The sequence below is a fragment of the Stegostoma tigrinum genome, chromosome 29 (genome assembly GCF_030684315.1).
Source record: "Stegostoma tigrinum isolate sSteTig4 chromosome 29, sSteTig4.hap1, whole genome shotgun sequence".
In the NCBI taxonomy this organism is placed as follows: Eukaryota; Metazoa; Chordata; class Chondrichthyes; order Orectolobiformes; family Stegostomatidae; genus Stegostoma; species Stegostoma tigrinum.
The window spans coordinates 40,023,168-40,049,229 of record NC_081382.1 but is presented as its reverse complement, the minus strand read 5'-3'; the positions used below and the strand labels follow the sequence as shown (position 1 = coordinate 40,049,229).

General features: G+C 46.1%; 1 protein-coding gene across 3 annotated transcripts in view; it reads right to left on the bottom strand.

The window, feature by feature from the left end:
• Positions 1-26,062, bottom strand: part of col27a1b (collagen, type XXVII, alpha 1b) — a 660,800-nt gene that overhangs the window by 112,246 nt on the left and 522,492 nt on the right. For all 3 annotated transcript variants that reach the window (XM_048559048.2, XM_059638229.1, XM_048559047.2), the window contains exons 33-37: positions 23,918-23,971; positions 20,588-20,641; positions 13,936-13,989; positions 12,655-12,708; positions 9,022-9,129 (exon numbers count right to left, since the gene is read on the bottom strand). In XM_048559048.2, coding sequence (XP_048415005.2) covers positions 9,022-9,129; positions 12,655-12,708; positions 13,936-13,989; positions 20,588-20,641; positions 23,918-23,971 — 324 coding nt within the window. The remainder of the gene's footprint in view (positions 1-9,021; positions 9,130-12,654; positions 12,709-13,935; positions 13,990-20,587; positions 20,642-23,917; positions 23,972-26,062) is intronic.

The window sequence follows — 26,062 nt, the reverse complement described above, 5'->3', positions numbered from 1 at the left end:
ATGTTCTTTTTAACAACATGGAGAGCAAAACTGGGCAAAAGAACTCCAAACACGTTGACGCAAGTTTGATATAATTTCTCTGTTTTTCAACAAAATTCACACAGAGAATGAGTGTCTCTAGGCTGTCGTTTTATCCTAAAGCTTAACGAACCCTTTTGAACATTGGTGGATTTATGTTTCTCTCCCTTTAGTATTTTCATTAGAACATAGAAGATATAACAGCACAGCACGGGGACAGGCCCTATGGCCCACCATGCCCACAGCAACCATGATGCCATTCTAGAAATCCCACCTGCCTGCCCATGGCCCATGTCCCTCTATTCCCTACCCATTCATGTTTGTCTACATGTCTCTTAAATGTTGCTGTCACGGTGGATCCCCTGACAGTGCGTGATCCAGTCACCTGCCACCCTCTGCATGAAAAAAGTGCCTCTCGCATCTCCTTTAAGCTTCACCCTCTCACCTTAAACCTCTGCCCCCTGAGTATGTGACATTCCCACCCTGGGAAAAATGTCTCTAACTATCCACCCCATCCATGGCTCTCATAGTTTTATGAACTTCTTTCGGGTCACCCCTCAGCCGCTGATGCTTTAGCGAAAATAATCCAAGCTTATCCAAACTCTCCGTGTGGCTATTGCACTCCAATCCAGGCAACAACCTGGCGAACCTCTTTTGCACCCTCACTAAAGCAATGTGGAGACCAGAACTGTACACAATACTCCATATGTGGCCTAATTAAAGTTTTATACAGCTACAACATGACTTGGTAGAGGTGTACAAAATGAGCAGAGGTATAGATAGTGTGGACAGCCAGAGACTTTTTCCTCGGGTGGAGGTAGCTATTATGAGGGGACATAGTGTTAAAGTGAGTGGAGGTAGATATAGATGGGATGTCAGAGGTAGGTTCTTTACTCAGAGAGTGGTCAGGGCTTGGAGTGCATTGCTGGAGAGGGTAGTGGAGTCAGCCTCGTTAGGGGCATTTAAGCAGCTATTAGATAGGCATGTGGATGATAGTATAAGGTAGGGGTGGCGGTTGGATAGATTTTAGGTTTAGGGTAAAAGTTCGGCACAACATGGTGGGCTGAAGGGCCCGTACTGTGCTGTACCCATTCTATGTTCTAACATGATTTGCCAACACTCCACCACAACTACCCTCTGTCTTCTATGACCGAGCCAATTTTGTATCCAACTTATCAACGGACAGTGACTTAATCTTCTGGACCAGCCTACCACGAGGGACCTTGTTAGATGCTTTAATCAAGTCACCTCGACAACATCCACTGCTTTACCTTCATCAATCATCTTCATCGCTTCCTCAAAAAATTTGAACAAGTCTGTGAGACATTTCCTGCACAAAGCCATGCTGACTACCCTTAATAAGTCCATTCTTTGCCAAATTTGTGAGTAAATCCTGTCCATAAGAATCTTCTCCAATAATTTCCCTACCCCTGACGTAAGGCTCACCGAGCTCTCATTTCCTGGATCATTCCATGAGTAATGAGGAAGGCCTGGAAGAGGCACAAGACTTCCTGTTCTTCACCAGCTCTATGGGGAAGAGTGAATGTCAAAACCCAAATTGATTTGTGCAAACTCAGGCCGACGTGAACTCGTGCTAAGAACAAACGCGTTCCAGATTTTACTGGCCCAGTTCCCACCTTCTGAAACTAAATGGAAACAGTTAAACTAACAGGTCCACCAAGACTCAATAAGCTCTACAGTGGAAATGAACCAAAATGAGGGCAAACCTGGCATCAGCTGAGAAAATTTAACCCCTTCTCCTCTCTAGTTAAAGTGAGGTGCAAACAAAGTAAGGGTGATGTGAGATAAAACTTTCTCACTCAGCGAGTAGTTGGGGCAGAATGCACTGCCTGGAAATGTGGCGTGGCGGGGCCACTGAGGTGGAAGAGGTCAGAAATCACACGCCACCAGGTTATAGACCAACACATGTTTTTGGAGACTCGTTCCTTCTTCAGGTTTTAGTGACGTGGTATGAGACACAGAATTTACAAGCAAAATAGCAAAGGGGCATGCCACTGGTGAGGATGCATTAAACAAACCTAAGATGCTGTTAGTCAGTTAGAAGGTTTTAATTGATGAATATGTCTGTGTAATGTGATGGAGGTAGCTTCAATTGAGACATTCAAGATGGGCACTGGATGGTTATGAGGACAGAAATGGTGACCAGGGATAGGGGTTAAAGGCAGGAGACTGGCACTAGGCTGTAGAACCAGAGCAGACACAATGATCTCTGTCTGCACCAGGAGAGCTTTGCAATCGACTAAATTTCTTGCAATCTGCGAGCAACTGTGTCTCTTCATTTGTTCAAAACGAAAGTGACTGCAAGTCTCCCAAAGCAATAGTCACACCTGACAATGATGACTGCCAACTTGGTTCACATTCATAGACTTTCTAACAATGCAATGGGTAAAGATGTCATAAGTGACTGGTTTTGTAGGCTGTAGTCGTAAGGGGAAACCAATAAAACCAGTGAGTGAGACGCTCCACTGACTGGTCAGGCTTATCTTGTGCTCCTCAAAATGGAGATCCAGTATCACCAGTGCATTTATTTCCCAGTATTACCAACATTTTATTCCCCCTCCTGGGCGTAAACAGACTGACACTTGGGAATCCTCTTCCCCATCGTATATCGTAGATGATGCTCATTAGAGTTTAGCCAATGGGAGTTGGTTAGCTCAGTGTGTTGGAAGTGTGTGTGACGCCAACAGTGTGGGTTTAATTCCTGCACCAGCTCAGGTTACCGCGAAGGGCTCTCCTCCTCAACCTCTTCCCCTCGCCTAAGGCGTAGTGACCCTCAGGTTAAACCTCCACCAACCAGCTCTGTCTCTCTGATGAGAGAACAACCCCTTGGCCGAGCAGGGCTATGACAAATTTACCTGTTAGCCCTCAAACTGGGGTTGAGGGTGTCACATTACAGGAAAGATGTGAACACATTGGGGAGAGAGAGTGCAGAAATGGTTTACAAGAATGGTTCCGGGGATGAGAAATTTCAGTAAGAAGGATTGAGTGGAGAATTTGGATTTGTTGTCCTGAGAGAGAAGAAAGCTGGGGCAAGATCGGATAGAGATTTTCAAAATCATGAGCGCAGTGGACAGAGTGGGTAGGGAGAAACCTTTCCCGCTCATAAAAGGGACAAGAGCTAGAGGGCACGGATTTAAAATAAAGTGCAAAAGAAGCAAGAGTGAAGTGGGGTGGTTAGGGTCTGGAATGCATGGCCTGGAAAAGTGGAGGATGCGGGTTCAGGTGATGCCTTCATGAGGGACTCTGGATGGTCATTTGGACTGAAATAATGTACAGGGATAAGGGGTAAAGCAGGAGATGTGTCCTTGGCGCTGATGCTTACTCAAAAAGTTGAAGTAGACATGATGCGTCCTCTGCACTGTCACTATTCTGTGAATCTGTAACAAGGAGAGATATTGCCCGTTGAACCTGCAGACAACGCCAACATTCAGAATTAGAGACACCAGACTTGGTGTTTGGGCCCATCTCCTGGAAATAAGCACCATTTTAGTAAGTGAATGTCACTCCCGTCCCGATCAGCTGAGCCTCTGCTACAGCCTGTACAGAGGGATACTCCAGAGCTCAGCAAACATCATGCTCTCAGCTTTATTCAGGGTTTGCAGAGTGAAACCACTCATAGAAGAATTAGCTTCATTTCTCTCGCAGAAATGAAATACAGAGTTTCAATGATGTTTAAAACTTGATTGTAACGTTAGATTAGAATGCAATCCCGGCCCGCATCCTTGAAGAGATCGTTTTAGGTACCAATTTGCAGACAAAGGAAAAGAAATACAAATCACAATTCTCCTGCCTCGGAAATGCATTGAACAAATGATTAAAGAGATCCGTGCAATTTACACTGAAAGGCAGCAGGTTTAGGAAAGGGTTTCTCAAACCCACAATCTGCACTCAACCAATGTTTGTCTGCCAAGTGGCTGGTTCTGAGCGTCTGAAACATTCTTTGGGAATGACTTTAGCTCCACAACAGTACAGGCTCGGTCTGACCCCGCCTGTCCATCTAGCGTCTGCTCCCTCACTAACCTGACTATAAAATATCAGATGGAAACAATCTCCAGATGTAGGGTACCTGGTTCATGAAGTCACTCAACAACTTCCTAAATACACAATCATTAGACAGAGCTGAGGTCCTCTGGGCAGAAAGGGCCTTTTGCTTGCCGTTAGATTCACCATTTAAAAGTAACTTTCAAACGATACACAATATTCTCCTTTGAACAAGTCAATCTTTTCAACAAAGGGTTTACAGTGTTTTTGAACACTTTCAAACCACCGATAAAGATCACAGTGAGCCCAAGTTCCCACACTCGTCCCCTTTGAGAATATTAATTGAGATTATATAAGAAACAGTGCCGCAAAACCTTCGCAAGGCCCACTGGAATAGTCAAAACTACTCAGCAGAAAAAAGACAGCATTTAATGGTCATTAAACGGAACTACACTTCGATGCAGTGAAAAAAAAGTGTATTTCTAAGACTTCTCTTTAACATGGAAGGATATTATTGAGCTGGAGAGGGTTCAGAAGAGATTTCCTACATTGTTATCAGGAATGGAAGGTTTGAGTTATCAAGAAAGGCTGGATCGGGTGGGATTTCTTTCACTGGAGTGTAGGAGATTGAGAGGTGACCTGATTGAGGTTTATAAAATCACGAGGGGTATAGATTGAGTTAATGGTAGGCATCTTTTCCCCAGGGAGGGAGATTTCAGGACATTTTTAAGGTAAAAGGAGAGAGACTTAACGAAAGACTTGAAGGATAAATCTTTTACACAAGTGGCTGGTTCATATGCGGAATGAACTTCTTGAGGAAGTGGTGGATGTGGGCACAATTAGAGCATTTAAAAGACATTTAGATAAGAGCATGAGTAAGAGAAGTTTGGAGGGATATGGGCCATGCGCAGGCAGGTGGGACCAGCTTAGTTTGGGATTATGGTCAGCATGGACTGGTTGGACCAAAGGGTCTGCTCCTATGCTGTATGACTCTGCAACTGAGACTTTTTAAAACAAAAGAGAGCGATTTGATGCTTTTACAGACTAGGACTTGTCCCTTAGTCACACTTGTCAAACCAACGCCTCACAATTTTTCAGTGTGAGCTAATTTTATTGTTTCAAACTTTACATAAGCCCAGAGTGAAAATATGGCTACAAGGGTCATTGAGCGGGAGGAACAGATCTCCCTGAAAGTGGCAACACAAACGGATAAATTGGTAAAGCAGGCACACAGCATGCTTGCCTTCATTGGCTGGGACAGTGAGTGTTAAGGTTAGTGTGGTCATATTGCAGTTGCATGTAACATTGGTGAGACCACATTTGGGGTATTGTATACAGTTCTGGTAGCCACACTGTAGGAAGGATGCAGAGGCTTTGCCGAAGGTGGAAAAGAGGTTCACCAGGACGGTTCCTGGATGAGCCTGTAAGGAGAGGTTGGAGACTGAGGGCACTGCCATTCATTGTGGCCATTTGGTAGCACCCATTGTCTCGCCCATAATGGCACACCGTGAATGGAGAATGGCTGTGTTTAAACAAGCACTCTGCTGGTTTACTAGAATGTCACAATGGGCAGAGACCATGGCTGGAGAAGTCACTTCTGACAAACTGTCACCTACACAGGATAATAAAATGTGAGGCTGGATGAACACAGCAGGCCAAGCAGCATCTCAGGAGCACAAAAGCTGACGTTTCGGGCCTAGACCCTTCATCAGAGAGGGGGATGGGGTGAGGGTTCTGGAATAAATAGGGACAGAGGGGGAGGCGGACCAAAGATGGAGAGAAAAGAAGATAGGTGGAGAGGAGAGTATAGGTGGGGAGGTAGGGAGGGGATAGGTCAATCCAGGGAAGACGGACAGGTCAAGGAGGTGGGATGAGGTTAGTAGGTAGGAGATGGAGGTGCGGCTTGGGGTGGGAGGAAGGGATGGGTGAGAGGAAGAACAGGTTAGGGAGGCAGAGACAGGTTGGACTGGTTTTGGGATGCAGTAGGTGGAGGGGAAGAGCTGGGCTGGTTGTGTGATGCAGTGGGGGGAGGGGGCAAACTGGGCTGGTTTTGGGATGCGGTGGGGGAAGGGGAGATTTTGAAGCTGGTGAAGTCCACATTGATACCATTGGGCTGCAGGGTTCCCAAGCGGAATATGAGTTGCTGTTCCTGCAACCTTCGGGTGGCATCATTGTGGCACTGCAGGAGGCCCATGATGGACATGTCATCAAGAGAATGGGAGGGGGAGTGGAAATGGTTTGCTACTGGGAGGTGCAGTTGTTTATAGCGAACCGAGTGGAGGTGTTCTGCAAAGCGGTCCCCAAGCCTCCGCTTGGTTTCCCCAATGTAGAGGAAGCCTGGGGACCGCTTTGCAGAACACCTCCACTCGGTTCGCAACAAACAACTGCACCTCCCAGTCGCAAACCATTTCCACTCCCCGTCCCATTCTTTAGATGACATGTCCATCATGGGCCTCCTGCAGTGCCACAATGATGCCACCCGAAGGTTGCAGGAACAGCAACTCATATTCCGCTTGGGAACCCTGCAGCCCAATGGTATCAATGTGGACTTCGCCAGCTTCAACATCTCCCCTTCCCCCACCGCATCCCAAAACCAGCCCAGTTCGTCCCTTCCCCCCACTGCACCACACAACCAGCCCAGCTCTTGCCCCCCACCCACTGCATCCCAAAACCAGTCCAACCTGTCTCTGCCTCCCTAACCTGTTCTTCCTCTCACCCATCCCTTCCTCCCACCCCATGCCGCACCCCCATCTCCTACCTACTAACCTCATCCCACCTCCTTGACCTGTCCGTCCTCCCTGGACTGACCTATCCCCTCCCTACCTCCCAACCTATACTCTCTCCACCTATCTTCTTTACTCTCCATCTTCGGTCCGCCTCCCCCTCTCTCCCTATTTATTCCAGAACCCTCTCCCCATCCCCCTCTCTGATGAAGGGTCTAGGCCCGAAACGTCAGCTTTTGTGCTCCTGAGATGCTGCTGGGCCTGCTGTGTTCATCCAGCCTCACATTTTATTATCTTGGATTCTCCAGCATCTGCAGTTCCCATTATCACTCACACCTACACAGGAAACAGGAGCAGCAGTAGGCCATTCAGCCCTTTGAGCCTGTCCACCATTCAATTCGATCATGGCTGTTCATCCAACTCAGTCCCCTTGTTCCCAATTTCTCCCCCTTACCCCTTGATCTCTTTAAACATCTAAAAATATCTAAAAATATCAGTCTTTAGGCTTCAAACACGTTCTGTCCCAGGGTTTGTTATTGTTTGGGTGAAACGCCAGAGAGAATTATTACTTTTGGGCTGTGAGGGCTAGGGCCAAAAGGATAAGAAGTGTTAAGTTCATTCCGAGTGGCCTAGAAGGTTCCTCCTCAGTTTGGACTGTTCTGGCCCTGAGGAACCTATTTCCATCCGTTAACAATTTGCTGCAGTTTACTGTGAGTTTGAAGGCCACACTCCAATACTGCACGTTAGTGTATGTGGTGCTCGCCACTAACACATCCTTAAAGAGAAAGAAATTGACCTCCTCATGGATCTTTATGCAATCAGGCCATAAACAGCTGTCCATCCGAAAAAACACTGAGAATTCTAGGGTGTCCACCATCCAAACTTCACGGGACCTGTCATTCAAGGTCACAAAACCTTATCTCCTTGACACTGTGTGTACACACACGTGTGTGTGTGTGTGTGTGTGTGTGTGTGTGTGTGTGTGTGTGTGTGTGTTTGTGTGTGTGTGCGTGCAAAATAGGACCATGCCATGGCTGGGATGATGCAGAGCAAGTTACAGACGTGGTCTGTCTCCCTGATTGTAACAGACAATATTACTCCTTCCAAACACCAACATGTGCACCTCCCAGGCAAGGGGTGGACTCCATGCTGGAACAAGAAGCGGGATGTTGGGAAGATGGAACAACATTGGGCTGTATCTTGCTCGGCATCTCAACTACTCAAGGAATGTGAAATACATGTTTCCTGGGTTTTGCAGACAGAAATCACTGATCAAACATCCTCTCTCTGCCCTGGCTACTGGAACAGAACTGGAAAGGGTATGCAACAATGCCAAGTCCATCTCTTCCAACAGAGTATAATCAAAGCCAATGGCATGATCTCATTCCCTGGGCAGTGGAGGGGTTGTTGTGGGGAGCACTGTCTTTAAAAACTGGAAGCCTGTCTGTTTGTGCGCAAGGGCAGTTCTCACCCCTCTCATGGTAGCTTGAGCTGTCCTGGGGCTTATGAGCCTCTCACTTCAGGGTCTCACTCCATACCATCCTCCCACCCCTGAGGGTCTCACACCCCATCTGCGCACCCCTGGGGTCTCACACCCACACCCCAGGGTCTCACACCTCCCCAAACTCAGGGTTTCACTCCCTCCCCCACCGCAGGCTCTCACTTCCTCTCCTCAAGGTCTCAGTCAGTGACCTAATTAGATGTCTATTTGGTACAGCCCTGTATACTCACAAGGGCTATGTGTATATACATACATTATATCAACACGTATACAATATATATGAACATGTATACATGCAATATACACTATATACAAACCATGTATTTATAGGGGGCCATAATCCTGATAAGCCAATAAGAGAAACCTCTCTTATACCTGAACAGGAACAACATTTTGTCTTTAATTTGACTAAGACGTAACAATGGTTACAGGAGGCTATTTGGCCCATCAAACTCAGGCTGGCTCTCTGCAGAAGGGACTTAACAGCCTGACCCTTCTCTGGAGCTAGCCCTACAGATTGTTTTTCCCCTGTCTTTCTGATAAATCGGCCTGCAGAACAGCTCTCTGCATCTACTCTGCGAACATTCTTCATGGTGGTGACTTTCTCTAACTTTTCCCAATTTTATTCATTTACTTTTCTCTCATGTTGAGGTAGAAATCCCAGGGGTAACTTTGTGAGTCTTGATGTTTTTTTTGAAAAATGTGTTTATCTTCTGGAATATGTCCTGATGCCCCAGATTCATCATTTCTGTCGAGGAATACTGAACCGGGACTTACTTGAACTCCTGTCATTCCTGGTACTCCTGGTGGCCCTTCTTTTCCTTTCATTCCCTCTGGTCCCTTGTCTCCTTTATCTCCTTCTTCCCCTCGATCTCCCTTGTCACCCTAGCATGCAAAAGAGACAAGGGAATGGTAAGCAAGGTGTAAATTGTTTAACAGGACAGAGACAGTCGCTTGGTCACACTGAATTTAGAACACAGAACAGTACAGTACAGGCCCTTCGGCCCACCATGTTGTGCCAACCTATTATCCTACTCTAAGATCAAACTACCCTGGACGCCCTCCATTTTCCAATTCTCCATGTGCCTATCTAAGAGTCGCTTAAATGTCCCTAATGTTTCTGACTCCACTACGATTGCCAGCAGCACATTCCACACACCCAACATCGAGTAATGTGGAAAATGACTCTTCTTCAGAGCATGTTGTTCACTTGTAGGTGTCTTGATCCACGAGATCAACAAAGTATTCAACTGGGAATACCTCTAAATCTCTTTTTCCTTAAATCCACATTTTAGCCTGTGGATTGGAACTACACAATATGTTTTGATGGTGTAAGGAAATTCTGGAATATTCTGCTTCCTTGGTAAAGCAGATGGAATCAAAGAAACACTGGAAACAGGAGCAGGAGTAGGTCATTTGAACCTGTTCCGCCCTTCATCCAGCTTCATATCCTGTTCCCGCTTTCTCCTCCACAAACTTTAATCCCTTTGACCCTAAGAAACTAAGCCCTAAAATAAAACAAAGAGCTGATGATCTGAAGCAAAAACAGAAAATGCTTGAGAAACTCAGAAAGTCTGGCTGCACCCGCCTCCAGACTTGAATCATCAACTCTGTTTCTTTCTCCATTGAGACTGCCAGACCTGCTGAATTTCTCTGTTTGTTTCATATCTAACTCCTTCTTGAAAACATTCAATGTTTTGGCCTCAATCGTTTTCTGTGGCAGGGAATTCCACAGGCTCCCCACTCTCTCAGTAGACATTTCCCTATCTCTCACTCATAACAGGCCCATCATGGGACTTGCTGCGGATTTACAGAGATCTGCCCAATTCCTGATTCCACCAGCTCCTCCGGATCCTACTGCCAGGCCAAACTGGTTGGTGGCGGCTGTTGCTCAAGGCAGGAGTTACCCGTAAATGTCGTGCTTCAAGCATTATTCTTGTTTGGAAGTTACTAAAATGAAACTCCAAGATTATAATCAGTTACAATGCAGACCCATCAGTTATGATACAGTCTCTGAGAAACACTAATTAATAGGGAGGTTGTGGTGTGCTGGTCACGTCAGAATGCTCTTGCTCTGGTGGGCCAGGCTAACATTCTGGCAAGTTGAGGAATTTGAATTCAAAATTTTAAGAAGTGGAGTTAAAGATAGGAGAAGCACAGACCTCGTGATATTATTGCTCGACTATTAACCCAGAGTCCCAGATATTGTTTGAGGGTCGTGGGTTCAGATACCATCGCAGCAATGAATCCAATTAAAAAAAAGGAATTAATTTTCTAATGACACTAATGTAGGGGTGAATGAACCCACCTGGTTCACTAATGCCCTTTAGCGGGGGTAACTGCTATTCTTACCTGGTGTGGCCTACAGGTGACTCTAGACCCACACCTAACTGCCGTCTGGTGCTAAATTCTGATCTTTTTTTCCTATATCCATTCACGGGCTGAGGGTGTCACTGGCCAGGGCAGCATTTATTGCCATCCCTAATTGCCCAGAGGGCAGTTGAGAGTCAAACAACATTGCTGTGGGTCTGGACTCAGAGGGAAGGATGGCAGTTTCCTTCCCTGAAGGGCATTAGTGAACCAGATGGGTTTTTCCCATAATCGACAATGGATTCACAGTCATCATTAGACTCTTCATTCCAGATATATTGCTAAATTCAAATTCGATCGTCTGCCATGGCAGGATTCGAACCTGGGTCCCCAGAATGTTATCTGGGTCTCTGGACTAACAGTCCAGTGATAATACCACTAGCCCATAAGGAGATATGACACTGGCATTGCAAATGAATTAAAAATAGATTGTGGTCGTGAACCTACCATGAGTTGCTGTTAAGAACCTGATTTATTTAGGGAAGGATATCTGCCATCCTCACCCACACCTGATTCCTTGTTTGAAGGTTCATAAGTGGTCTAACAAACAACTCAGATTAAGGTCCACCTAGGGACAGGCATCTAATCAGAGATAGTAAGATCTGCCGATGCTGGAGTCAGAGAGCACAGTGTGGAGCTGGAGGAACACAGCAGGCCAGGCAGCATCAAGGGAGCATGAGAGCTGCCGTTTCGGGTCAGGACCCTTCTTCAGAAAAAATATCAACTTTCCTGCTCCTCCTGTTACTGGCAACAAATGTTGGTTTTGTCAAGGGCACCCACATCCCAAGAAAGGAGAGTGATTCCTCGGTTTGTCTCAGAAGTTGATGCGGACTTCAAATTGCTTGCGTTGGACAGACTTTGGTAATGACATGTGGGACGTGGACAGCTCGAGATAAATTGCATTCTGCCTTACTGTTGATGTAGTCGAGCTAGTGGAGAGAGGAGTGACCTGGGCAATTTTGGGACTAACTGTTATCAAAAGCAAGGTTTCGAGAAATGGAATTGCTTTCTTTTTTACTGAGACTAGATACATTTCTGATCTTTGAAATGTTACAGAAAGCACTGGGCAACGCAGATATTAACAGATTTATTTGATTTCAGCTGTAATCATGGATGCAAGTTTGTTTGAACAATCTACTGGAGAGACCGCATCTTCAAAAATAGAGTTCTCTGGCAAAGTACTTCAGGTAACAGCAGGAAACACAGACTAATTTCTCTCAAAAAAAAGGTAGAGAAATGTGTGCAGGTTTAAGCTTAGAGGAGAACAGAGCAAGAAATCTACAGAAGAGAATGGAAGTGTGGAATGAAACTGGTTGGTTGATCTATGTTGATATAATACATTAAAAATGCTGTATCATGTGCTTCCCAGAAACTCTTTCCATTATAAATTCCTTTGCCATAGAAACTGCCTGTGTAAGCTTGTCATATTATAATTAAACCTCCCCCAGCTTTCATTATAAATGTGGACATTGGAATTTATAAAGGAAATATAAAAATAAGGGCCTGATGTAAGACTTAAAAACAGGACAGGGCTTCAGCTAAAAGTCTTGGTTGAATTATATCTCATTCTCTTAACATCATTTAATCTGAATGCCATACTTGTCTACACTCTCCCTGTGTTACAGTGCAATGCCTCAAATAGTGGTAGATGAAAATCTACAAACTCTTGTGTCCACGTTTATCACAGAAAGAACTTCCATGGACATTTCCTGCTATGGTTAAATTTCAGGACACAATGAGGCATTGAAGAAAAAAAATCCAAAAGAACTGTGGATGCTGTAAATCAGGTATAAACACAGAAATTGCTGGGAAAGCTCAGCAGGTCTGGCAGCATCTGTGAAGAAGAAAACAGAGTTAACGTTTTGGGTCCCTTCCTCAGAACTGATGGTGGCTGGGAAAACGTCGGTTTATATGCAGAAAATAGGCACTGAATTCACATTAGTGGCTGCATTTTCTGTCAGCCATACGTGGAACTTCAGAATTCCAATATCTGCACATTCTATGTCACTTTCTAAGCAGATTCATCAGGGGAAATCTGACCTTGAGCCCATCGATTCCAACAGGTCCATCATCTCCCACCAGACCAGGCTCTCCCTGAAAAAGAAAGGGAAGAATTCAGTGATCTTTGACTCTGATTGTTGACGGTGGCTCAGTGGTTAGCACTGCTGCCTCACATCACCGGGGACCCGGGTTCGATGCCACCCTCGGGTGTCTGTCTGTGAGGGGTTTGCGTGCTCTCCCTGTGTCTGCATGGGTTTCCTCCCACACTTGAAAGGTGTGCATGTGAGGGTGGATAAGCCATGGGAAATGCATGGGCTACAGGAAGGGGCTGGGTCTGGGGAGGACACTCTTTGGAGGGTTGGTGTGGACTTGATGGACCGAATGGCCTGCTTCACACACTGAAAGGATCCTAGGATTTGAGGAAGCCAGCTGCATCTAGTAATTAGATACTGGTGAGTAAGGTTAGAAGTAGCTTTGCATGTAACACAATAAACAGATAGGGAGCTCTCAGTGCACAGAAGTAGTATTCCTGCCTTTGGACCAGGAGGTCTGGGTTCCAGTCTTATCTGCGAAAGGGTATGATTAGGCTTCAGAGGGTGCATAATTACATCCTTGAACAGGTTGATTGGGGAGGGGGATGGCAAAAAGATTTATAACTAACTTCAAAATCAATACAGTGAACTCACTCACCAATGCTGAGGCAATGTGTCATTATCGCCAGATTAATAAACAAAAGGCTCCTGCCACTGCCTGGGTTTCAATCCCACCTGAGCAATTACTGAAGTTAAATTCAATTTATGGAGCTGGCTTTGAAAGCTAGTCTCCGCCTTGGTGACAGCTCAAGTGTTAGCAAAGGTCATTAAAAACTAACTGTGCCCAGCACTTTATTGCTGAGGCTGGGCGATGGTGTCAGGGGGTTGTGGGGGAGGGAGCTGAATGTTTCTTCAGGCCATAAATGCTCCATCATTTCCCCTTCTCGCTGCTTCCAGCCCCCTCCATAACTGGTCTCGTGGCCTGTGGTTATGGGGCAAGCCAGTCATCTCCTTTAAATCATTGCGCTTCACTTGGTGAAAGATAATTTCACACAATCACTGGTCAGTTCAAAGCTGCTTTCCAGCCAGCAACGTACTTTTTGAAATGCAATGGAGGAATCCGCCGAGCTAGGCATAGCAAGGTCGCATAAAGGCCCAGGCGACGAGGACCACTTTTGTGGTGTTGACTGGGGGAGGGGGGTGTAATATTGGTGGGAGAGCTCTTTCCCTGCAACATCCTTTCACATCACAAGGGAGAACAGGAACGCAAATGTAACCAACCACTTACCCTTTGGCCCATGAGCCCCGGCTCACCTCTGGCCCCCGGCTGTCCAATTGCACCCTGCAGGTCACACCAAAGGTGAGAGTTACAAAGTGAAAATCTGTACGCATGAAATCTAAATCACAAATACTTCGGTTAGAAATCACACAACGTCAGGTTATAGTCTGAGATAATGGGAACTGCAGATGCTGGAGAATCCAAGGCAACAAATTGTGAAGCTGGATGAACACAGCAGGCCCAGCAGCATCTCAGCAGCGCAAAAGCTGACGTTTTGGATCTCTGATGAAGGGCCTAGGCCCGAAATGTCAGCTTTTGCGCTCCTGAGATGCTGCTTGGCCTGCTGTGTTCATCCAACTTCACACTTTGTTATCTTGTCAGGTTATAGTCCAACAGGTTTATTTGAAAACACAAGCTTTCGGAGCGCTGCTCCTTCATCAGGTGAAGTCCAGGAGGATTGTGATTTCAAATAAACCCATAACCTGGTGCCATGTGATTTCTGACCTTGTCCAACACCAGCAGCTCCATATCACAAATACTTTGAGCGTCATTCATATTGGCATAAATCGTGACTCACTTTTATTAATTATTTCTGGTGCATTGGCAACAAAATATATTTGAAAATATTTGATTATCGACAGTGTTCCCAACAACTGACTCACTGTGTACATTAATAATATGTTATTGCCCTGCATTCTTACACTGTACATTAAAACTGGCAGTGTACATTAATCATTGGCAAATTTGGCCAATACCCTAAGAAACAGACAGAAACTGCATTGTTTGTAGAATCTTCTGGCAAGAGAGAATAGGATTAGTTGGACTGCTCTATGGGGAGCTGGTATGGATTCAGAGGGGCTGAATGGCCTACTCTTGGGCTGTAATGATTCATTTACTGAATGAGCTGTGTCATTCAAGACTGCACTAGGCAACATGGTAAAATCCAACAGGTTACAAGCAAATTATTCTCTGAAATCTATCCTTAACGGCAAAGAAAAACATCCAAATCTTTTTATATCTTCCTATGAAAAATTCAACACAAGTTTGTGTGAGTGCCCAGTTTCAAAATACATGAATATTACCCTCATGAACTGCAGCATGGACCTGGGGGAGGATGGAAATGTTCTGTCTGGTGTCTTGGAGCCTCAGAAGCTGTGCGTGAAGTTTCAATCTATTTGATTTGATAGTGACAGATCCCAATTTGTGGAAGTGTAACGCTTGACAGGGTGACACGGGTCCGCCTGTCCTGCGCTGACTACTTTAGCACAGGGACAGTGGGAGTACCAGAGGAAGAACACATATTAATGCCAAGCCCCTTTGTGAACCTATTGGTAGCCGGTTTTGGATTGCACTGGCCCAGCCAGAACCATCGGCGAACCTAAAAAGGAGCTACATCCTCAATAGAAAGAGAAACAAACTACACAGAACGTCACCCAATAAATCCACATTTCAGCTTTTACAAAGAGTGCACATGAGGAACTATCTCGAATTGCAATGTTGGGGCTTTGTAGCATTCGCTAACAGGCATTTTCCAGACACGCATTCCTGCAGCATTTTGTGCAGATCCAAATATAAACAAAACCTTGGAGATCACTGGGGTCACATTAACTTCATTTTTTTCACAGTGAGAAAAAAATTGAATTTATTATTTAAGATAACAAAGTGTGAAGCTGGATGAACACAGCAGGCCAAGCAGCATCTCAGGAGCACTTTCGAGATGCTGCTTGGCCTGCTGTGTTCATCCAGCTTCACACTTTGTTATCTGGAATTCTCCAGCATCTGCAGTTCCCATTATCTCTGAATTTATTATTTATTGTGTTTCAACCACTGCAGTATCGATATCTCGATGATTGCCGACAATGTCATTCTATACAACAGTGAGCGATCAGGTCACTCTGAGACAGACTGAAACCATGGGGAGTGCGCAGAGGTGCAGTGGTACTGTCCCTACCTCTGTGCTAGAAGCCCAATGTTCACATCCTACATGATCCACAGAGTAACATGGCTGTAACAGTCTTTCCTGAGGGACTGAATGGTCACTTCCATTGGGAAACCTAAGACATGCAGTCAATCATTCTAGACTAAAAATAGGTCAAATCTGTTCCCTCTGTCGGTTGGAGTTTTGCACCCTGGAGTGCTGTAGGTTTTCCATGATTCCACTAGATTCATGACTGGGAGGAGGGGGGGAAGCTGGATTTTTGATCTCTTATTGAATTAAGGATTACAGAGAGCAGCCAGGAAAGTGTGATCAAGGCAGAAGGCCCCATTTAGAATACTGTGTCCAATTTTGGGCCCCACACCTCAGGAAGGACATACTAGCCCTGGAGCATGTCCAGCGGAGATTCACACGGATGATCCCTGGAATGGTAGGTTTAACGTATGATGAACAGCTGGGGATCCTGGGATTGTGCTCATTACAGTTTAGAAGGTTGAGGGGAGATCTAATAGAAACTTACAAGATAATGCATGGCTTAGAAAGGGTGGACGTTGGGAAGTTGTTTCCGTTAAGTGGGGAGACTAGGACCCGTGGGCACAGCCTTAGAATTAGAGGGGGTGAATTTAAAACTGAAATGAGACGACATTTCTTCAGCCAAAGAGTGGTGGGCTTGTGGAATTCATTGCCGCAGAGTGCCGTGGAGGCCGGGATGTTAAATGTCTTCAAGGCAGAGATTGATAAATTCTTGATCTCGCAAGGAATTAAGGGCTACGGGGAGAATCCAGGGAAGTGGAGTTGAAATGCCCTTCAGCCATGACTTAAATGGCAGAGTGGACTTGATGGGCCGAATGGCCTTACTTCCACTCCTATGTCTTATAGTCTTAAAATGACCACCACAGGCATGTTGAATGGGCAAACAATCGTTTGGGACCACGAGCAGCCAAAGAAAGGAACACACAAGAAATCAGCAGCAGATTCATTGTGACAAACCCCCAGCAGTCAAGGGGTCATCACTGAACTACCACAGAGACAGTAGGCCATGTTTAACCACGTTTTTCACCCCGCTTTGTTCATTCATGGGATGAGGGCATCGGTGGCCAGGCAGCATTTACTGCCCATCCCTCATTACCCAGAGGAAAGTTAAGAGTTAGCCTCATTGCTGCGGGTCTGGAGTCACATGTAGGCCCAGACCAGGTAAGGATGGCAGTTTTCTTCCCCAGTGGGCAGATGGGTTTTTCCAACAACTGACTAACAGTCACTGTTAGACTCTTAATTCAAGATATTGTCATTGAACTCAAATTCCACCATCTGCTGTGGCAGGATTCGAACCCAGATCCCCAGGTCATTATCCGCATCTCTGGATTAACAGTACAGTGATATTGCCACCAGGCCTTCACCTCCACAAGGCTTCATGGATTGGATAAGACAAGCCTGTAAATCTTGGCTTGCTCGAGACCCAAAGCACCAAGGGCATGTTTTCAAAATGATTCCTGTATTTGCGAGACATGAGAATTTGGTGAATTCTCTGTACATTATCACCTCTTCCCCCTGTCGCAAACATAAATCCTGGCCGATGAGCTTCGATCCCCATTAAACAGGACTTTGGTGGTCTGTCTGCAGGTTAGTGTGGATTGGCCATGCTGAATTTCCCGCAGTGTCCGGGGCTGTGCCGGTTGGGAGAGTGGAAGCATGGGGTTACAGGGATGGGCTGAGGGAGAGGGTTTGGGTGCGATGCTCTTTGGAGGGACGGCGCAGGCTCAATGGGCTGAATGGCCTCTTTCTGCACTGTAAGGATTCGATAATTCTATGAGTGACATCAGGAAAGGTTGCTTTAATAAAAACAGAAAAATCTGGAAATTTATCTTTTGGCTATTCATAACCACATGCTTTCCATCAAGTCTGTGTTTTCAGATGGATTTAAGTTTGGGAGCTTTAAAGAATAATCAAGTATTTGAGAATTTGCCATGAGATGAATGTTAATATAACGATTAAAACTGAGAACGTATTTAACATTTTATATGCATGTACAAAAATTTAAAAGTGATACTAAGAAATGGTCAGCTGGCCCAGCCATTCATTGCAGCTTAATGAGAAGGTTAGTCATCTCGGGTTAAAACACTAACTTATTAACACCAAAACAATTACAATTGTTGCAGGATTTACAGCAAATTATTTCAATTTCAATTTTGTTCTTAATGCAACATTGTCTACGTTCCAATCCATAAACATTGCAAACATAAGCCTTGAACAGTTTTACTCTCATGTGTCCTCATAGTTTTCAACAAGTTTAAGTAAATATCAACTAGGGTCTCTTCCAAAATAACTTTGGCTTACTGGCAGAATAGCTGTGTTTATTTTTGGAATTGGAGTACCTGAAAGGAATATCAACAGCCTCATAAATTTTGTAAAAGGGTTTGTGTTTTGCGTGGCAGTAAGTAACACATGTTGCCATCGGCCAAAGAGATCTACTTTGTAAGGGATGCAGTGACAAAAATGATACGACTTGGCAGTTCCTAAACCGAGCAATGAAAATTAACTTCCCCAAATCGGCCAGATAACCTCTTTGAATTTCACAGAAAATAAAGCTCAATCTGGTTAAAGTTTAGAGTTTCCGCATAAATGCAGGTTTAGTAGCATGGTGGACTGGGGAGCAGCAGTGGTGGGGGGGGGGGAGGTACTGTCGGGTTAGCTCAGTTGGCTGGACAGCTGGCTTGTGATGCAGACTGACACCAATGGTGTGGGTTCGATTCCTGCACAGGCTGAGGTTAACATGAAGAGGTTCCTCCTGCTGAACCTTTCCCCTCGCCTGAGGCGAAGTGACTCTCGGGTTAAACCATCGCCAGTTGTCCCTCTCCAATGAGAGAGCAGTCCCATGATCTGAAGAGCCTATGGAGGTGTTATGAACATTGGGTCAAATAAAGTTGTCTAGCCTTCGCTTCAGAACATGGAGAGCCATCTCGTCAAGGTGTGCATGTAATGATTAAAGGCTAAACACAACGAGGTGGCCCCTCTGCTGGGAGGACTTGATGCAAGACAGCATGCCCCTAACATTTGGGCTGTCTATGTTTACAGAGTCCCTACAGTGTTGAAGCAGGCTATTCAGTCCACTCTCACCCTCTGAAGAGCATCCCACTCAGGTCTACCCTATCCCTGCATTTCCTGTGGCTAGCCCACTGAGCCTGGACAATTTAGCACAACCAATCCACTCTAACCTGCTCATCTTTGGACTGTGGGAGGGAACCGGAGCACCCGGAGGAAACCCGTGCAGGCACGGGGAGAATGTGCAAACTCCACACAGACAGTCACCTGAGGGCGGAATCGAACCCGGGTCCCTGGTGCTGTGAGGCTGCAGTGCTAACCGCTGAGCTCACTCTGAGAATTTCAGCATAGGAATCTGGGTTACAAATAACATTTCCACTAAACCACCATCTCCTCGGTTCAGGAATTAAACTAGAAATCACTTCTTTTCAAAGTCAGAGATCCCTTTTCCAAACCAAGTGTGGAGTTGGATGAACACAGCAGGTCAAGCAGCACCTTAGGAGTGCTCCTAAGATGCTGCTTGGCCTGCTGTGTTCATCCAGCTCCACACTTTGTTATCTCAGACTCTCCAATATCTGCAGTTCCCATTATCTCTGATACCCTTTTCCAAACAATGCTGAATTAGCTGGAGGTTTCCAAATGCCATCAGAAGTATTTTACTCAGAGGATGAAACAGATGGTGAGTGGTGCGAGTGAGACAGAGATAAATGATAGTCTAGTTGAACAATGGCACAACACCAAAGGGCTGAAAGGCCTAGAGCTACTCATGCAATCCTGTGAGAATCCAAGGAAGCATATGGAACACACTAAGCTTTTGCAGAGTTCGAAGAGCATGCTCCCTTACACGTGAGGGCTTGTATCACTTGCCACAGCCATCATGAATGAATTTGTTACAAGCATATATTAAGAGTCGATTTGATAATGATTATGCAGAAATTTCCGCTGCCGGAGATTCACATCTGGCACGATATAAATTGTGCTGGCAGCTGGTACACAGGTTGTGGAAACGGGAATTCCGCAGCTGAAAAACTGTAGCTGCCTCATTCGTGTTGCTCACAGCCTATCCCTGATGAAGATGAAGGCATAGTCTTCAGCTTTCTTGAACTTTGCTTCCTACCATTCACAATTAAAGACTTCCTGAAAATCATATTTTTTTAAAGAAAGCAGTACAAATTCTCTCTCTCTCTCACACACACACACCCAGAGACACACACACACACTCATATTCACACACACACAGAGACATACATACACACAACACACACACACTCACACACACCCTGACACACACTCACAAACTCACACGGACACAGACACACACACACACACACACACACACACACAGACAGACAGACAGACACACACACACACAGACAGACAGACACACACACACACAGAGACACACACACACACAGATACACACAGACAGACACGCACACACACACACACACACACACACACACACACACAGACACACACACACACACACACACACACACACACAGACACACACAGACAGACACACACACAGTAACACGCTCTCTTCTTTGGAGAGAATGGACCCTACTCTGGCTTAGTCTGTCTGCTTGCCCAGTTGGACCGGGTTGTGATGAGGGAGCCAGGCTTCTAAACAAAAGCCCCTATTATCCTCAGAAAATCCATCAGGCAATGATTAGAAAGTTATACCTTCTCTCCAGGTTCACCTGGGAGTCCAGGTTCCCCAGTTGTGCCAGGAATCCCCTGTAATATTGAGGGAAAGAGAATTAGAATCAGTAAATACAAAACTCCCACAGCATGACCTGAATGTAAATGAAATCTGCGGTAGCTGGGCTCCATTTGCAAAGGAAGATGCTGCACCAGTGCTGAAGCCTGACAGTGTAACACACTGAAACACACCAACCTCTGCTCAGCTTGTTCATACAAAGTGGACCTTGGGAGTACCAGCTCCTGACAGAATTAAAGAGGTGTTACAGTGTGGCAGGAACACATTTTCATCATTGTGTCTGTTTAGACTATTCCTCTGCCTTCTCTCCCTTTAGCTCTAAACGTAGAACATCGATCAGTACAGCACAGGAACAGGCCCTTCAGCCCAACCACGTCTGCACTGACCATCTAAATTAATCCCATCTGCCTGCATTTGGTCCATGACCCTCCATTCCCTGCCTGTTCATGTGTCTGTCTAAATGTCTCTTAAACATTGCTGTCGTATCTGCTCCTACCAGCTCGCACTGACAGCGACCACCCTCTGTGTAAAAAAAAAACCTTGCCTCGCACATCTCCTTCAAATTTTCCCCTCACCTTAAACCTCTGCCCTCTGGTATCTGGCATTTCCACCCTGGGAACAAGTCTCCGACTATCTGCCCTACCTATGGCTCATATAATTTTATCTCCTTCTATCAGGTAACCTGCCCGCCTCCAACACTCTCCTGTCCAACATCTCCTTGTAGCTAATACACTCCAATCCATGTCACAGATAACAAAGCGTGAAGCTGGATTAACACTGCAGGCCAAGCAGCATCTCAGGAGCACAAAAGCTGACGTTTCGGGCCGAGACCTTTCTGATGAAGGGTCTAGGCCTGAAACGTCAGCTTTTGTGCTCCTAAGATGCTGCTTGGCCTGCTGTGTCCATCCAGCTCCACAATTTGTTATCTTGGATTCTCCAGCATCTGCAGTTCCCATTGTCTCCAATTCATGCCACATCCTGGTAAACCCCTGCTGCACCCTCTCCAAAGCCCCTAACAACCTACTGCCAGGAATCCCCTGTAATATTGAGGGAAAGAGAATTAGAATCAGTAAATACAAAACTCCCACAGCATGACCTGAATGTAAATGAAATATGCGGTAGCTGGGCTCCATTTGACAAAGGAAGATGCTGCACCAGTGCTGAAGCCTGACAGAGGGCAGTAGGTGTGGGGACCAGAACTGTAGGCAATGCCCTAAATGCGATCTGACAAAAAGTTTCACATTCCTGCAATATGGCTTGCCAATGTTCATACTCAATGCCCTGACTGATGAAGGCATGCATGCACGAATGCTTTCTTTACCATATAAAAACCAAAAGAACTGCGAAAGCTGTAAATCAGGAATAAAAACAGAAATTGCTAGAAAAGCCCAGCAGGTCTGGCAGCATTCTGTGGAGGGGAAAACAGAGTTAACCTTTCGGGTCCGGTGACCCTTCCTCAGAACTGATGGTGGCCGGGAAAACGTCGGTTTCTATGCAGAAGATAGGGAGGTGGGCGGGGTAGGGAGTAAACGATAGAATAAAGCCCAAAGAGAGAGAGAAAGACAGTTGGACAGACAAAGGAGTTGCTAACGATCAGGCTGGGAGGGTGAGTAGTTAAGGGGAACTGTAAGTGACTAACGACAGGGGGAGTGATCACACAGCCTGCCATTACACACCCCCTGTCAATAGTCACTAACAGCCCCCGTTAACAGCTATTCCCCACAACCATTGGGGTGGCACGGTGGCTCAGTGGTTAACACTGCTGCCTCACAGCGCCAGGTTCTTGGGTTCAACTCCCACTCTCGGGCGACTGTCTGTGTGGAGTTTGCACATTCTCCCTGTGTCTGCGTGGGTTTCCTCCAGGTGCTCTGGTTTCCTCCCACAGTCCAAAGATGTGTATGTTAGGGTGGATTGGCCATGCTAAATTGCCTGTAGGGGTGTGTAGATTAGGTGGGTTTTGGGGGATGGGTGGGGGTGGGATGCTCTGAGGTTTGGTGTGGACTTGTTGGGCCAAAAGGCCTGTTTCTACACTGTAGGGATTCTTTGAAACTATTCGGCCTCCCAACCAGATCATTATTAACTCCTTCATCTGTCCAACTGTCTTACTCTCTCTTTGGGCTCTACGCTGTCATTTACTCCGTCCCTCACCCACCTCCCTATTTTCTGCATATAAACTGACGTTTTCCCAGCCACCATCAGTTCTTAGGAAGGGTCACTGGACCCGAAACATTAACTCTGTTTTCTCCTCCACAGATGCTGCCAGACCTGCTGAGCTTTTCCAGCAACTTCTGTTTTTGTTCCTGATTTACCATTTCGTCCACCTGCGTTGCCACCTTCAAAGAGCTATGCACTTGCATTCCAAGGCTCCAGTGCATATCCCTGTGACATAATGAGCCAGTTCTCTACTGAATGTCTCAGTCTGGCCACATTTTCATTTAGGGCATTCTAGACCCGAACCACTCATTACATAAGAGGGTTTCTCATTGTGTTTGGAGGGCCGTGATTCCAACCATCATGGGAAATGAGAAAGGGATGCATGGCTAATGCTAGTGGCAGCAATTCCTGCCACTGACTGGGAGTCTACAAAGGAGCAGGAGAAAGCATTTCCTAGACTGTTTCTTGCAGTTGAACGTTCCTTATTTCTTTCATGAGATGTGGGCATCGCTGGCAAAATAATGAGATAACATGGAATGGAGCTGGAGGAACACAGCAGGCCAGGCAGCATCAGAGGGGCAGGAAAGCTGACGTTTCAGGTCGGGACCCTTCTTCAGAAATGTGAATTTTAGATATCTGAAGAAGGGTCCCGACCCGAAACGCCAGCTTTCCTCTCTCTCCGATGCTGCCTGGCCTGCTGTGTTCCTCCAGCTCCACACTGTGTGATCTCAGACTCCAGCATCGGCAGTTCCTACTATCTCTGGCAAAGCAATGTTGCTCCCTTCCCTGTGGAGTGAGCAACTTGTTGGGCCGTTTCAGAGGGCAGTTGGAGTCAACCACATTACAATGGGTCTGGAGTCACATGTAGGTCAGACCGGGTAACAATTTCTTTTCATTCATTCATGGGATGAGGGTGTCTCTGGCTAAGCCAGCATTTATTGACCATCAAGAGCCAACCCTGTCACTGTGGGTCTGGAGTCATATGTAGGCCAGACCAGGTAAGGCCTGTAGATTTCATTCCCTAAAGGACATTAGTGAGCCAGATGTTTCCTATTTCCTAACAATAACAGGCGTTTTTGCCCACTCAGATTGATTCCAAACAATTGAATCTTTTAACTAAAGGTGAGTTTTCATCTTACCTTTGGTCCCCTCTCCCCCAGCAGCCCAATCATCCCCTCGGGCCCGGGCGGTCCCTGTAAAAGCAAACAAAAAACTTGAATGATTTTCATAATTTAAGCTTCCATCAGTTTGCAGAGAACTTTCGACTGAAGAGCATTTTTCGATGGTAAATAATGGGCTACAAGTGGACAGCACTCATGACCAAAACAAGCTCACATGATTGGACTGATTTCCTTGTGTATGGTACATTCAGCCATACTGCACAGTTCACTATATATTCACGTTGAGAGAGGACTTACTGCCCTGAATGACACCATGACTGAAGTATTTCAGCTCTCAGACATTGCATCATAGAGCTTTTTTTTGTCAATAAGCCATAAGAAAACTCTTTTAGTGAAATTATTGAGGGTTTCAATCTAAGCCAAAGGAATACACCGTGTATTGGCTGCACAGGTGCTCAGCTGGCTTGGAGGAGATTATACAATCTCTAGAGAGCAGGCCATTGGACCCATCAAGTCCACACCAACCCTCCCCAAACAGCATCGCACCCTACTATGCTACAGGATTTCCCACGGTTAATCCACCTAGCCTGCACATTCCTAGGCACTATGGGGCAATTTAGCATGGCCAATCCACCCTAACCTGCATATCTGTGGGCTGTCGTAGGAAACCCATGCACAGAATGTGCAAACTCCACACAGACAGTCACCCAAAGCTGGAACTGAATGTGCATCCCTGGTGCTTTGAGGTAGCGGTGCTAACCACTGAGCCACCATGCCTGCCTATGCTGTGTAAGGTGTTGGTGAGAGTGTAATATGCTGGTCCTTCAGCCTGTACAAAGCAGTGAACCAGTTAGTGGATGAGTGAAACTGAAAGATGTGTCTTTCTGTTTTAGTTCCACTCCCGTACTGCTGGTAGAGACTGAGCTAGATCGTTTCCCATAACACTGAAACACAGCCTTTGGCACATTCAGGACACCTTACAATGCTACCCAGTCGGGGAATCACATGAGAATGTCTCCTGTTTGCTGTGGATCAGTGGCTGAGCAACACTGGTTGAGCAACCCAAAGTGTCTCAATAGCTCCACAAAATATCCAATTTAAGACGATCAATCAAACTCACAACATGCTCACATACGTCTTTAGATGTGACATATATTCATACACAGGGAACAGTTCCCTGTAAGCGTGGGATGTATTTAAGCCTTGCTCCTTTATTGTAGGGGCCATGGCTCACTGTGGGTGTCTCCACGGCAACACCCCCATCAATCAGAAACAAACCAATGAGCTGCGGAGCCTGGAAGGGTGAAAGTGGGGGCAGGATTTTGGGCAAAAGGACTGGAATTTCAAATCTGTGGAATGTGCAGGAGAAGAGACGTTATCAATCAGTGAGCATGGAAACAGTGGGTGGAGTGGCGAGGTGTAGGTTGTAAAATGGACAGGAGAGCTTTGGATGTTGGTTGTCAACAGAAAGTGGAGAATGGGAGACTGACCTGGAGAGTACTAAAGGCTAGATACAATAAGGACATGTGTGAGGGTAATAAAGACTCAGTGTATTTTGGGCATGTGTGAGGGTTTCAGTGACAGATGGGCTGGGGTGGGAATGATGACAATGATACCTTGGAGGTGCAGGGAGGTGGTCCTTGCAATGGAGAGCATACAATGTCAAACAGAGGAGATGGTTAGCAACTGTCCGTTGGCTCTCAGACCATGGCCAGAGATAGAGATGGAGACGGCAGCATCAGCTCTCCCACGTTCAGTAGCTGGGAGGAAGTTAACGATGATGGTTGACAGCGTGAGAGATGTGTTGCTGGGAGTCAGTGAGATGCGTGTGACAGCGTGTGAGGACTGCACCTAAGTGAGGGATCAGGGGCTGGAGGAGCCACATATAACTGAGAAACGGCAGGCACTGAGTTTTAAAAAATGGAGAGTAACTGAAGAAGAGGGGCAGATCATGACAGGCACCGAGCTGCAGGGCTAATGTGGTGGAAGACCTGGCTATCAACGGCACACTGTCACTGGAGAGGTGGCCATGGTCTATACTGGGGAGGATGGAGGGGGAGTTCATTGACAGGGCTAGAGAGAGACTCTACCTTTCTCTTTACCCTGATTATTGCATCGTCATCAATATAAATAATCCACAACTCCGTGCCAAAGTCCACTTCC